Here is a 15,174-nt window from a genome sequence, read left to right as displayed (position 1 = left end):
AATGAAATATGATCCCTCCATTTTAAATTACTGTTCACTATGAGTCCGAGAAGTTATTAAAATGGCACTAAAGTTATGTTTTGTATTTGTAATGTTAGGTTTAAATTTATTAAAAAGTAATTGGTTGAATCTACTTTCTATTTAAAAGAAAATTATTTTGAATATGTCCTATATTACTTGCTTTTTGTGTAGTAACTTACTTATTAGTAAGTATCTTTAGCCAAAGAAAAGTTTTGAAACAGTTAACACTTTGTAATGATACCTAGTATTAATAAGTTTATTTCTTTATTACAAACATTATCATTTAAATTATTTGCATATCATTAATGAACTTTTAGATCCATTTTACACTACAACATACAACTGTTTTCCATTGAAGAGTGTTCTCATATTCATTATGTTTATGAAGAATGTTTCTTAATTCAAGACCTAAATAATTATTGTTTTTCATCTTCAAATTATATTTACTGAGATATAACTATTCAAATACATTTAAATCATGAGTATTGAAATCACTGGTTAAGTTCAGAAATTTAAATTTTGTATAAATCGTAATAACTTTAACTCAGATATATCATTTTGCTTTTTCAATTTTAGTAGAATATCTGTTTAAACACTCTTTTATTATTACGGTATATGTAATATTGTCATTTGTGTAAAAAATGTAAAACTTATCATTCAAACTGATGTGATAGAAACGTTTCAACGTAGGGTAATTTGAAATTATTTTGCCAGTGATAACGTTTTTAAATCCTATATTATTGCTGATTAGTAAACAGATTATTATATGGCGACTCTTAAAATGTTATATTGTTAATCTAATTTTAACTATATATAATTCCAAAAAAAAACTGTAAAATTCTGTATGTGAGAACCGAAATAAAAGGCTTAACGTAAAATAAAAATAAAAAATAATTGCAGTATATAGAGAGTACATAATTTTTACACAAATTGATTTTAATCCATCAAACACTACAGTAAGTGGAAAAGAACAAACTGATACGTTTCAATGTTTTTCACAACCCAATTTGTATTCAAAATCTTAACCATTTTATGTAATACAAGTTCTTCATCCAAACACCTAATGCAGCTTCCACAGTTCAATGTACTAGTTTTCATTGTTGACTGCAGTCGCATACATACAAATCCCTAACACAAATTACTTTGCGTTGAGATGAGGAGAGGTAAGGAACGTCTATGACTCCAACACTACACTGCAATACAAGTAAGGTAGTTTTCACTGAGCTAGTGATGAACTTTAATTAACATGAAGTGTGGAGGAACACTATCTTGTTCAAAATTTTATTTAATGTCTATACTTGGGTTCAGCCGTATCTGTAGCATGTTTGCTGCAGGATTTCTAAGTACATTTCACTATTTAAGAAGTGGTTGTACTGAGGGCTATCTCGATTTTAACCCCATAATAACAAAGTTAGCCTCAGTCACTTTTACGCCCTTATTTTTGACCGTAGAATTATGGATTTTTTTTATTTATTTAAAGATATTATTTTACACACCAAAACGCGTTTTTTTTGTTCTTGGAATTTGTATTCGTTATTCAGAAAAAAATTAAAACTTTGTTATACCTCATTGTTTGATTACTAAAGCATTATCCACGTTACAATAAACATTAACACTCATTTTTATGCGTATTAATAAAATATTTTAAATGAGGCATCTCTCATAGTTTTGCGATGAAATAATAAGGGCGTAAGAGTGTTTGAAATTTAAAATTATTCTTATTGAGAAAACCCAAGGTAGTTTGACTATAGCCGATTCTGAAATTTAAGTTGTGTGGTCTCAAAACTCTTTTGTCAATAAAACCTGTTTAAATATTAAAACTAAAACACTCTGAAAAGACATTTTATTGGCAGATTTAACATTTTCTATGGCCCAATTGTGCGTCTTTTATGAAGCGTGACTCATCGGTCCATTTAATTTTGTTAAAAGTTACAACAAACAAGTTGTTATTCAACTTCAAAAATTACAACAGTCAATTCTTGAGCATAGTCGCCAGCTTCTATTCCTCTTACTTGTTTTGTAAGAGTTTATTCAGAAAACTCCAGGTAGTTTGACTTTAGCCGCTTCTGAAATTTCATATATGTGGCCTCAAACCCCCTTTGTCAATAAAACCTATTCAAATATTAAAACTAAAACGTCTCTGAAAAGACATTTTATTGGCAGCTTTTAAATTTTCTGTGGCCCAATTGTGCGTCTTGTGTGAATCAATCAAACCTTCTCTTGTGAAACGAGCCTCATCGGTCAATTTAATTTTGTTACAAGGTTACAACGAACAAGTCGTTATTCAGTAGGCAACTTCAAAAGTTAATTCCTGCAGCATAGTTGCCACCTTCTATTCCTCTTACTTGGTTTGTAAGAGTTCATTGAGAAAACTCAACGTAGTTTGACTGAAGCCGCTACTGAAATTTCAATTATGTGGCCTCAAAACCCTTTTGTCAATAAACCCTGTTCAAATATTAAAAGTAAAACGTCTCTGAAGACACATTTGACGTTAAGTCTGGAAAGACCGACATTTTGGTCGGTTGGCATAAGTTTTGGCAGCAATTCTTGCAGCATAGTCGCCACCTTCTATTCCTCTTACTTGGTTTGTAAGAGTTCATTGAGAAAACTCAAGGTAGTTTGACTGAAGCCGCTACTGAAATTTCAATTATGTGGCCTCAAAACCCTTTTGTCAATAAACCCTGTTCAAATATTAAAAGTAAAACGTCTCTGAAGACACATTTGACGTTAAGTCTGGAAAGACCGACATTTTGGTCGGTTGGCATAAGTTTTGGCAGCAATTCTTGCAGCATAGTCGCCAGCAAGTCTATTCCTCTTACTAGGTTTGAGGAATAGAACCTCACCGACGTACTTTTTAACAGACCCACTTTTCTCCAATTCCAGGTGCTGTTAAAAACTTTTGATTTCTTCTAGCATCGTGTTAAACTTTAACTCCCTTTAAGCGGCAAGAGAATCAAGACTGCAAAATGCACAGAAATATACTCCTAAACATAAAATATCTGTCCTGCGCTTTAGTATTATAATACAGCATTAATAATGTTTTAAGCAGTTTTAATAGGAAAAACAGGTTTATTGTCTACTGTAAACATACTGGAAGTTAACAGCGTTTTCATTCATGCTTTTTACTAGTACTTCATTGTATAAAAATTTAACTAATACAGATCCTACCAGATTATAAAACAAAAAATAACGTTATTCTAATACCTGCTTTCTAATTAGTAAATAACTATTAGAAGTAGTTATCATGTTTTCACGTCTAACTATTTTCAAACTACTCTAGAAATCTAATTGAATCATTTGTATCACAAAGTTTAAAACAATTCAATAAATGGTTACACTAATACTGCACTTAAGTTATTTGATGTTAAACACAAATTTAGAAGTCTTGTAAAATGTATGAATGTTTTCAGAGGTATGTAATAAAACAAAGGTCACACACAATTGATTTATTTTTAAAGTTACTATTATTTTACTTCTTTGTAAATTTTCAGTTTGACCAGTTATTTGTAACGTTCATTGATGCTGTGGAAACCATTTAAAATATGTATTTTGTAAGAAATTTGTTTTAGATGTGGCGAAGGTTGCGAACATTTCAATATTTTAGTTTGACTGAAAGAACATCTGAAACGAGTATTAAACCAAAGCAAGTTATGCTTGAAAATTCAATATAATTCAATGTTAGTTCAGATGCGATGCTGGATTTTCAACAATAAACTTTTATTACAAAGAGGATGTAGTATCATCCAATATTTTGGATGACTAGAGGTACCAACAATCCTAAATATGATTGATAGTTCAATCTGCTTTTGATGAATCATTTATTTATCTGTATATATTCTTTTAACTCAAATATTTTGTTCTTACACTAGGTCGTTCTATTTTATCTTTTAATATTAAATTGAAATAGTATTGCATTAGCTTGGTACTGGTTTATTTATGTGTCAAACTTATCAGCTCATCGGCCTGCTATGTGTTAATTAGCATGTACCTTTAATAAAGTTCTCTTCTTTTATAGACTACGTGATAGTAACATCGGAAGTTGGTTACCGCATTACAATGCTACCGCGACTCCCGCCGACTCATATTTCTGCTATGTCTTAATTAGCATGTACCTTTACTAAAGTTCTCTTCTGTTATATATTACGTGATAGTAACATTGGAGGTTGGCATTACAATGATAAATCGTCCCCACCACATCTGTCTGCTATGTGTTAATTATCATGTATCCCCACTTAATTTTCTCTTTTGTTACAGATTGCGTGATGGTAACATCGGAGGAAGGCCATTTCTACTACAAAACTACTGTAGCCCCTGATACTCCAGCCTGTGGTATCTTCCTCATCACGGACCCGGACAAGATAGTGGAAGTCTACTTTGACTACCTGGACGTCCCCTGTAATACTGGAGGCCTTGTCTCGGTAAAGCAACGGCATCCTATCTCATCTCTTATATGTACACATACGTTTTCAAAGTCTATGCACATACAAATTTTAATAGCAGTACATATACTTTTATTAATATTTCAGTATTAGCTAATATTTTTAAAATATGATATTTAAAACTAAGCTATTAAAACAAAAAAGTCGTTTTAATAACCAAAATGTTTGTTTGTATAACAGTGTTTAATTTACTTCTAAGAATAAGGCGTACGCAAATTAATTAATTACAACCCTACAGTAATACCGTCATTACAAGACTTCGAGAACTTGCAATCATTAACTCTTTCAACGTGTACGATAACTTTACTGAAAGTTTGGCTGCTGTATAATTTGACTTAATCCGTCAGCCGCATTTGAAGTGCGTATGAGGTAGGTAGACTTGTATTTAATCCTGTGTATAGGTGAGTTATCTACAATAATTTTAATTCTTAGGGCACTGTATGATAACTTTACTTTAGGTGTCTATGAAGTCGATATAATTATCAGCAACACTTCTAGTGTTAACTCGGCAGTGGCTTGACCCCAGACTGGGTTGAACGCCCATTAACCACGTTCCAGCGACGTGACTCAACGTGACTCAACTTCACTCATCGAATTTGCATCAGGACAGGACCATTAGGCCGACAATTGTCTGGGATATTAAGTTAATTTAGTCACTAACAAAAATTTTCTGACGGGTGATTCGTCATTTTAACTCATAATGCAATAACGAGTTACGTGATCACTGTAAGTTTATCTTCAAAACCTTTGTCTTGTCTTGTTGATTTTAATTCATCATGCAATAACGAGTTACGTGATCACTGTAAGTTTATCTTCAAAACCTTTGTCTTGTCTTGTTGATTGTAATTCATTATGCAATAACGAGTTACGTAATCACTGTAAGTTTATCTTCAAAACCTTTTTCTTGTGTTGTTGATTTTAATTCATCATGCAATAACGAGTTACGTGATCACTGTAAGTTTATCTTCAAAACCTTTTTCTTGAGTTTTTGATTGTAATTCATCATGCAATAACGAGTTTACGTGATCACTGTAAGTTTATCTTCAAAACCTTTTCCTTGGATTGTTGATTGTAATTCATCATGCAATAACGAGTTACGTGATCACTGTAAGTTTATCTTCAAAACCTTTGTCATGTGTTACAGCAGTGATAACCTTCTTTAAATGTGATTATATTGTGTGTTGAGTTTATGTGAATTTTTTCAAGATCTGTTTCAAACGGTGAGAGAGAATAAGGCAAAAACCACCCGCAGTGGCGTGTATGGAAGCACAGTGTGTATTATCTCTGTAGATGACAGTACATATATTAGCTCTTGGAGTAGATGTTCCTTATTTATCTGTCACCTTTGCTCGACTACTTTGCTTCACGGAACATCACCTACTTACACTGAATGAGAACTAGTAAATTAGTAGTGAGAATTATAATTTTCTCATCATGAATTAAAGTTAATGTAAAACAATTCGGCATATATCATTGCAGATAGCTTTGGAGTAACAATTATAATTTGCTCATTATAAATTAGAGTAAATGAAAAGTGATTTTATATGGCTTGTTCCTGATGTAATACAGATCGTACTATAGAGACAATTATATTTTTCTCCTCAAACGTTCTGCTAGTGGAAAATAAACTAGTTTGGATTGTTCCTAGTAAGATTATATAATTAAGTTCATGTTGTAGTGACAATTTTCATCCTATTATCCTAAATTAGAGTTAATGTAAAGTGAATTTACATGGATCGTTGTTCCTGGCAGGTCGTATTTGTATTGAGAATTGCAATTTTCTCATTACACGTTCTGCTAATGGAAAACGAATTAGTTTGCATTGTTCCTAGTGTATTTACACGTTAAATAAGGTCGTATTGTAGTGAGAATTATAATTCATGTTCTTATAATAGATTAGAGTTATTGAAAAATTGAATTGACATGGATCGTTATTCCTTGCAGGTCGTATTGTAGTGATAGCTGTGATTTTCTTATTTTCTTACCATAAATTAGAGTTAATTGAAAGTTCATTGCCGTGTATTGCTACTTCAGGCATTTTGTGATGGTTACATTTTTTTATCATAGATTAGAGTTAATGGAACGTAAATTGACATGTATCATTGCCCCTGGCACGTCGTGTTTTAGTGAGAATTGTAATTTTCTCATCACAGGCTCTGCTAGTAGAAAATGAATTTGCTCTGATTGTTCCTGGTGTAATTACACCTTACTTTAGGTCGCATTTTAGTGAGGATTGTAACCTTTTTATCATACAATAGAGTTCATGGAAATGGAGTTGATTCAGGTATACCCAATTCATCTTGATTCAGGGGGAATTTCTATCGAAAATTGTAATTGTCTAATCTTACGTTATAGGTAGTAAAAAGATAACCAGTGTTGTGTCAAGTGTGATTAAGGTCTCGTTGCAGTAAGAATTTTGTGACGTCTTCATAGTTAAGTGTTAGTGAAAATGAAATTGGCATGGGTCATTTCACACAGTATATGTGTATTATTATACTTAAATGCTAGTGGAATTTGAACTGGCGTGAATCATTGCACCTGATGTAAATCAGGTCATATTCCATTCAATACATTTTGCTCATTATGTTAGTTACGTTAGTGGAAAGTGGATTAATATGGACTCCTTCTACCTGATGCGTTTCAGATCGTCTTTTAGAGAAAGTAATAGTAATGTTACTCATCATTGTAGACAACACATGCCGTACTTTATAGAGAACTCGGAGTTTTTTATCATTCTTAAGAGTTTTTGGAAAATTAATTTATTTCAAAATCTGTCAAATTACGTCTAAATACATCTTTCACCAAAAGATAACATCAGTTTGCGTGACCCCAAAGGGTTGTGTTTCACTGTTTTCTGTATTATTTCATTATTATAAAACATTCTTCTGTTTAGACTTTACGTACAACGAATTTCATATTTTATTGGTTACCAAACAACCTGTGCAGTTTGTGGACGGTTGGGAGATGAACGGCCAGTTCTTCCCCAGTGTGGAGGACCACCCCAAGCCTCTGGCGCAGCGGTTCCACGAGTTCTGCGGATCTCAGCTGCCCAAGCAGGTGTTCCTCTCCACCCAGAACGCCGCGCTGATCCAGTACCACGTACCCAAGCGAGGCCGCGGTTTCAGCTTCCACGTTAGATACATCAGCAACCCGACCCGTAAGTAGCATCTGAAGCACTCTCTTCATAACTTTTACAGACGTTATTGGATATCACATGATATTATGAACTAAATATAAATAAACACAATTGCTCAAAAACATAACATTACATTATTAGTTAGGCCTATAGAAAAAACATTTTTATTTCAAGATAATCAGGCTTTATTTTTAAACCATGTTAATTAGTTGCTTAAACCTGGTAAGCTTCAGTCAAACGTTTCAACGGATTTACATTCCGTAAAAATCAATAGCTCGCAGTTACTTTTCCACAATTCAAAATATGTTAAAACAATTAAACATATTTGTAATGATTCTCCTTAGTTATAAATGTAATATAACCCATTATGAAATATGATATTAGTTTCAATTTATTTGAACACGCACATTTCAAGGCTTTAAATTATGTTTCTGCAGGAATCAAAGGTTGTAATAAAAAACCTAGGAAATATAGGTTGTAATATTAAGCAAGTGAGAGGGTATACTAAACCTGTACTACAACTGAACAAGTATGTATTTCTCACCACTTGATGAGATGATTGATTTTTTCTTTCCACATCTTCTCTCTTGTGTGACCTATTGCACCTGTTCCCTGCCATTAGTCTAAAGTGCAGCCTGGATAGCGTTTCGGCTTCATTTTGTAACACTCTTTATATTGAGTTGTACAGATTTATACTTAAAATGAATTGAGAAGTATGGTCTATGTCATAATCAAGATAAGATATATTTTCAATCTAATTATATTGAACTGAAAGAAAAATAATATATATCAAGAGAATAAACTGAGTCTTGTTCTTTAAAAGTACAGTGCTGTATTTTACGGCATTAATTGCTGTTTTCAAAAAGGGCTGGATTTCCGTTCTAGATCTTTTCAGAAATCTAGTTTTACGAAACCTTTAGGTATTTCTTGAGTGGCAAAAACATAATACGATATGCAAACAATTGGAAAAAGTTCTATAAATATAATTTGAATAAGTATATTTGAAGCAACAAGTTCAATAGAAGTGTCAGCTCAAAGTATGCCGTAATTATGGTGTTAATAATATAAAAGTTCGCACTAAAATATCAGTAAGACAATTTGTACTATAAATTTGCAATTCATATTTTAAGCTATATGAATTAATTAATTGTTTTGAATTTTCAGTATTAAATTTGGCATTAAGTTTAAATCAATTTCAGGCTCATTCAAATGTACTTGTCAGTAGAGGTGTACATAACATGCGAGGCTCAAAAAATGTTTTTATATACATATATATATTAAAACCAACACTTACATATTGATATATCTATATATATATATATATATATATATATATATATATATATATATATATATATATATATCAATATGTAATTCTCTTCATGTAAAAATAAAAAACCAAATATTGGTAAACTCTTTATATGAATTTTCGTATGTCAGCATACTTCTTCAGATAACAAATAGTGTATAAATATTTACAAAATTAAGTAATTAAACTAACTAAATAGAAACAAGAAAAAGAACTGAAATAGAATAATAAACATTCTATTTCAACCATATATATATATATATATATATATATATATATAATTTCAATAAACATTGAATCACAAAAAAGTACTTGCTCCGCCGGGAGTCGAACCCGGATCTCTCACTTGCCGGGTGAATGTGCTACCATTACACCACAGAGCGCTTACTTTTTCCGATTCAATTATTACGTATTTGGCCGTATCTGTCACATATGCGTTTAAATAAGCAAACTAACATATGATCGGAAGACCAAATACCTGTCAAACGACTTTTATTTACATTAAATTGTATAAATGGCAATAGCCTTATTTAATTTCAATAAACATTGAATCACAAAAAGTACTTGCTCCGCCGGGAGTCGAACCCGGATCTCTCACTTGCCGGGTGAATGTGCTACCATTACACCACAGAGCGCTTACTTTTTCCGATTCAATTATTACGTATTTGGCCGTATCTGTCACATATGCGTTTAAATAAGCAAACTAACATATGATCGGAAGACCAAATACCTGTCAAACTACTTTTATTTACATTAAATTGTATAAATGGCAATAGCCTTATTTAATTTCAATAAACATTGAATCACAAAAAGTACTTGCTCCGCCGGGAGTCGAACCCGGATCTCTCACTTGTTTATTGAAATTAAATAAGGCTATTGCCATTTATACAATTTAATATATATATATATATTCAAAAAAAAAAACACTAAACTTTTTTTGTTTATTTCTGTACCCTATTGCCGTCAAAAGTATACTTCAGACAAAGTACGATCCTCAATCCTTTTATTACTTCACACAATTACAATTACATACAATTAATATTCATTTCTTTAACGAGTCATTAATATACTTTAAATGTTTTAAAACTATTGAGCATAAATATATTTTTTTATATAAATTTTCAAAACAATTAAATATGTTCTGTAATAAAGATATTATTTTACTATAAAAAACGTTTAATCGCATGTGTTTCATCTGTAATTTACCAACAATATTTGTTTTATATTAACTTTCAAAATCCTACTTTTATTTTGTTTTATGTTTTCCCTTATTTATGAAACATTGTTTATAAATCAAAATGCTTAAGTCACCTATTGTTGGCGGCTCTATATAACCACGGCTTCAACAAAAACTGTTACGTTTCAACAATTTCTTTGTATATAATTTCTTTATTACAATAATTTTCATACATTTTAACTTACACTAAATAATTACATATGTGTTCTAGTTGAGGCAAAGCCAACTAGTCAGTCACCATGCCCTAGTACGTGTTAATTTACAAGTATTTTAGAAATATTGAAATTGTAAAATTTCTACTTATATAAATATCAGACTTATATACTTAATTCATTAACATCAAAATAATCTTTACATTATAAAACATTTACTTTTTACAATTATTCAATTTTTCGTCCCCAGAAATGTTTCTCCATAATTATTGTCTTAGTTTTAGAGCAGAATTCAAATCTTAATTTTAAATCTTTTTACAACCTCTGAAACCTTTACGATTGTTTTTTTTTTTTTTTTTTTGCGTCAGCCTGCAACATCCTGATAGAAGGAACCTCGGACGTGTACACGCTGCGGAACTACGGGAAGCACGTTAACTGCAGCCTCACGGCGGTCTACCCTGCACAAGTCAGAGTCCTGCAGCTGGGCGTGGGCATGTCTTTCTCCAACCGTAACATGGAGATGGAGACCGGTACCATACACAAGGTACGTAAACATCTCTGTTACTGATCACTTTTGCTCTAGTGAACATAACGTTGTTTAGTATTTCAACTACACAACGTTCGCTCTCACTCATTTCTCACTTACAACTGATTTAGTACATAACACTCGAAATATCAGACATTGAGACTCTTGGTAGCAGAAGTGTTAGTTAACATTATAGTATACTCTAGTTGAGTAGTACTGGTATATAACACGTTCGCTACCGAGCGTTACCGAGGAGTACAGAAGAGGTGTGTGTGTTGACACTCGCATTATCAGACATTGAGACTCTTGGTAGCAAAAGTGTTAGTCAACATTATAGTATACTATAGTTGAGAAGTACTGGTATATAACACGTTCGCTACCAAGGAGGACAGAAGAGGTGTGTGTTGACACTCGCATTATCAGACATTGAGACTCTTGGTAGCAAAAGTGTTAGTCAACATTATAGTATACTATAGTTGAGTAGTACTGGTATATAACACGTTCGCTACCAAGGAGGACAGAAGAGGTGTGTGTTGACACTCGCATTATCAGACATTGAGACTCTTGGTAGCAAAAGTGTTAGTCAACATTATAGTATACTATAGTTGAGTAGTACTGGTATATAACACGTTCGCTACCAAGGAGGACAGAAGAGGTGTGTGTTGACACTCGCATTATCAGACATTGAGACTCTTGGTAGCAAAAGTGTTAGTCAACATTATAGTATACTATAGTTGAGTAGTACTGGTATATAACACGTTCGCTACCAAGGAGGACAGAAGAGGTGTGTGTTGACACTCGCATTATCAGACATTGAGACTCTTGGTAGCAAAAGTGTTAGTCAACATTATAGTATACTATAGTTGAGTAGTACTGGTATATAACACGTTCGCTACCAAGGAGGACAGAAGAGGTGTGTGTTGACACTCGCATTATCAGACATTGAGACGTAGCAAAATATTTAACATTATATACTATAGCTGGAGTAGTTTCGATATATACAAATCAAACAACCTGAAATACCAGTTTTTACATTTTAAAATAAATTCTTCTGTCAATTTTTCTAAAATAACACTAATGTGAAAGCATCAAACGTAGACATGCCTGTCTGTTGAGGCTTCCATCAAACATATTACGGATGTTTAAGTAAATTCAATATAATATTTCTGTTTTATTTATAACGTTTTGATTGATATTCGTGTATGCGTGTTTGCTGCGAAAATCGATTGTTTTAGTTATACCATTACCTTAGATACAGTGAGAAAATCCACCTACTGTAAAGGTAATGTTTTTGTATTTGATATTTTTGTAAAGAATGTAATATGACAAACTGCAAACCAGCAAGTTTTATAAATTAACTTAACTGAATTATTATTTTTGTTCAATTTATAATATCCTACACAGTTAAAAATATGTTTGAACTGTTCATTTTTCGCTAAATCCAGCATACAATGAGAATATAAAACCATCCCTTGAGTTCGACGTAACGACCCGAGTTGTTCTGTTATATGAAATTGACTTTATTGTATTTGGTTATAAAATTGTGTACACCTATAAAAGTTTTAAAAGCTAACTAACTTTACAATTGTACTTCAACCCTCTTTGGATTTTTAGCTTAGTTTACCATGTAAACATTTCAAATGTTTGCATTTTTTAAACATAATATTACATTGTATTCACTTTAAAAATAGTATAACTAATGATTAATTATTAATGATATAGCAAAATGTTTAATGAATGTTTGAATAAAATAAAAAGCACATAGTGACATTATTTATAATGAGATATGTATAAATATTTAGAAATCGTTGTTTTATCTATATATGTATGGATATGTGAATTGATACGTTTTGAAGGCAATAGATAATGACACCTAAAAGATTTCTTTGACTCAATCTGATTATCTGCTTTGTACTGTTTTTACACGTTATTTACTGTTTTTGTGCAAAATCTTAAGTCTTCGGAAAGTAAAGTTATACGAAATAACGTTCTTTCTCTTTTCCCCATGAACGATAAGAATATTACAACGCTCTCTAGAACAAATCTGACAACTTGAATTGAACTGTCACATGTTATCGACTGTTGTGTAACATAATTCTTAAACAAATAATTCTATTTCTATTTACTCCATCTAATAATTAGAATAGTACAGCCATCTCTAGAACAATATTTACGAACTTATTCGTATTAATACGTCCCACGATATTGGGTATTAGTTTTAATTTTATAGGCTTCAATAAGTAACGCTGTTTGAAGTAAAAAGACTACCAATAACTTCTGCTTACAATGAATACATTACAATTATCTCTACAAACCGCCTTCACTTGCATTGTACTGTTACGTTTACTGTCTAATTGTTTTAGATTTTGCAATATCTTTCACAAATAACATAATGTTCTTAATAATAACTTTCTCCTAACTCTATCAAGCGATTACATAGTTCTATCGACGCATTTTTTTTTAAATAAAATATAATATAATCAAAATATATTTCAACTGTTTTGAGACAAAAAAATCGATGAAATATATTATCTTACAGTTATATTGGTGTGAAAAATTAATTTTGTAAATTTGGATGGAAAGACCTCCGTTTGATCATTGTGTTAAAACTGCTAAATAGTAGGCGAGAAACAAGAAGTTTCCAGAAAGATGTATGATTAATGATGTTTTGTTATTAAAGATAACTAACGGTTGGGTAACAAAGGACTTGTTTTCCCCTATTGTACAAGCCTGCCGTCATTATCGAACATCCATGCATCGCGTTTAGGTTATTAGTTAGGTTGTGAGCAGTATTTAAATAACAGCCAGAGTTACCAACAGACTTGTCAGGTTTTTTGCTTTAGTGAGTGTTAGTGAAATTCGTGCACAGGAACTGTAAGTGACTTTTACATTTCAAACCCGTGTACACTTTGACATTTATATTATTGTTTCAGATACACATTTGTTACTATTCACTTTGTGGTTTTTTGTGACTACGTTTTGAATTCTAAGTGAAACTTGGTCCGAATATCGTCCATAGTAAAGATTGTCACTAAAAATAAATTTAAATTGCGGTGATTTTTTAACGATGTTAATTTACAATCACTTTTAATCTTCTAGATATAAATAATTTCGTTATTCATTAAGAATTTTACATCTTACGTAAATGATTGAGAAGTAGGCACAGGGGCTGGTCATGTTAAAACTAGAAATAACTTGCAGTTAGTTGTAACTGATTAAATGAAAATATTCAGTTGTGAATTCTGAACTTAATAATTAATTATTATAATTTTAGAGTTCATAAGTTTTGATTAATTTTGTGAATACTATTTGAACATTAATAATACTTAATAATTGTAATCTGTGTGTTATTTTAGTTTAAGCCTTCCATTTTATTCTAAATTTTAGGAACTCTCGATTTTATTTTGTCTTACACATAGCCTATGTTGATAGTGCATTGCATACAAAACATCATGTTTAAAAAAATTTTAATACTACAAACTGAACACATTTTCTTGAACACTGGTTTTAAATTAAACATTTTTAAATGGAATTGTCTTTAATGAGTTTGTTTCTTTTGTTTGCAATATACAGTAAACCACCTAATTTTTCTGTTATATTTGTTTTTTACTAATCAAGTAATATATAATTTTTAACTTTTGTATTTCCCTGGCCATTGGCGAATTTGCCAAATTTATTTAAACGAAAATGAAAAAGCAACAGGATTTTGTTGTCTCTGTTGATTAGTTCCGAAATTATTTTAAGGGGTATAAGATAGCATTAGTATTAGTAGTAGTTAGTAGTAGTAGTAGTAGTAGTAGTTTTTTTTTTTTTTTTTTTTTTTTTACGGTAGGAAAATGCATTATGCACCGTCAGACAAATTAAGCTTCACCAAAAATGTCCTTTACTAGACTATCTAAATTCAACTCTAAACATTGCTAAATTTCAAAAGTAAGTTGAATCATTGCCTAAAGAAGTTGGCAATTTTACGTACAGTGTTTGAAATAATTATAGATATAAAACGAAATTAAAGTATCAGCAAACCACTGTTACAAATTAAAAATTCCTAATTTGATAAAAACGAATCTACAATTTTATTTCTAGGACTTTCGGATTCAAATAAGAGATAGATTTGGATATTTTAGCTAGGTTTTTATAGAAAGAATATAGGCCCCGTTCCTCATTGGTCAAGAGTCATCAGTCTAAAGCTAAAGGACTGCCAAAGCTAAGAATATTTCGCAAGATATTCGGGTTTGAAATCGGCGAACTCGAGAAGTACAACGTGGACTTCGATTTTCTGAATCTGAAGAGCAATAAAGGCGCTTCTGTGTTATTATCTTTGGAGTGCGTTCTGACCTGGTCGTTCAATACTTCG

At 31.4% G+C, this 15,174-nt stretch overlaps 1 protein-coding gene across 1 annotated transcript in view; it reads left to right on the top strand.

The window, feature by feature from the left end:
• The window catches only part of LOC124369862 (corticotropin-releasing factor-binding protein), a 157,506-nt gene that overhangs the window by 105,640 nt on the left and 36,692 nt on the right, over positions 1-15,174 (top strand). The window contains exons 3-5 of the mRNA XM_046827991.1: positions 4,276-4,439; positions 7,407-7,617; positions 10,663-10,838. Coding sequence (XP_046683947.1) covers positions 4,276-4,439; positions 7,407-7,617; positions 10,663-10,838 — 551 coding nt within the window. The remainder of the gene's footprint in view (positions 1-4,275; positions 4,440-7,406; positions 7,618-10,662; positions 10,839-15,174) is intronic.

The sequence above is a fragment of the Homalodisca vitripennis genome, chromosome X (genome assembly GCF_021130785.1).
Source record: "Homalodisca vitripennis isolate AUS2020 chromosome X, UT_GWSS_2.1, whole genome shotgun sequence".
Taxonomy (NCBI): domain Eukaryota; kingdom Metazoa; phylum Arthropoda; class Insecta; order Hemiptera; family Cicadellidae; genus Homalodisca; species Homalodisca vitripennis.
This window is presented reverse-complemented; position numbering and strand designations above follow the sequence as displayed.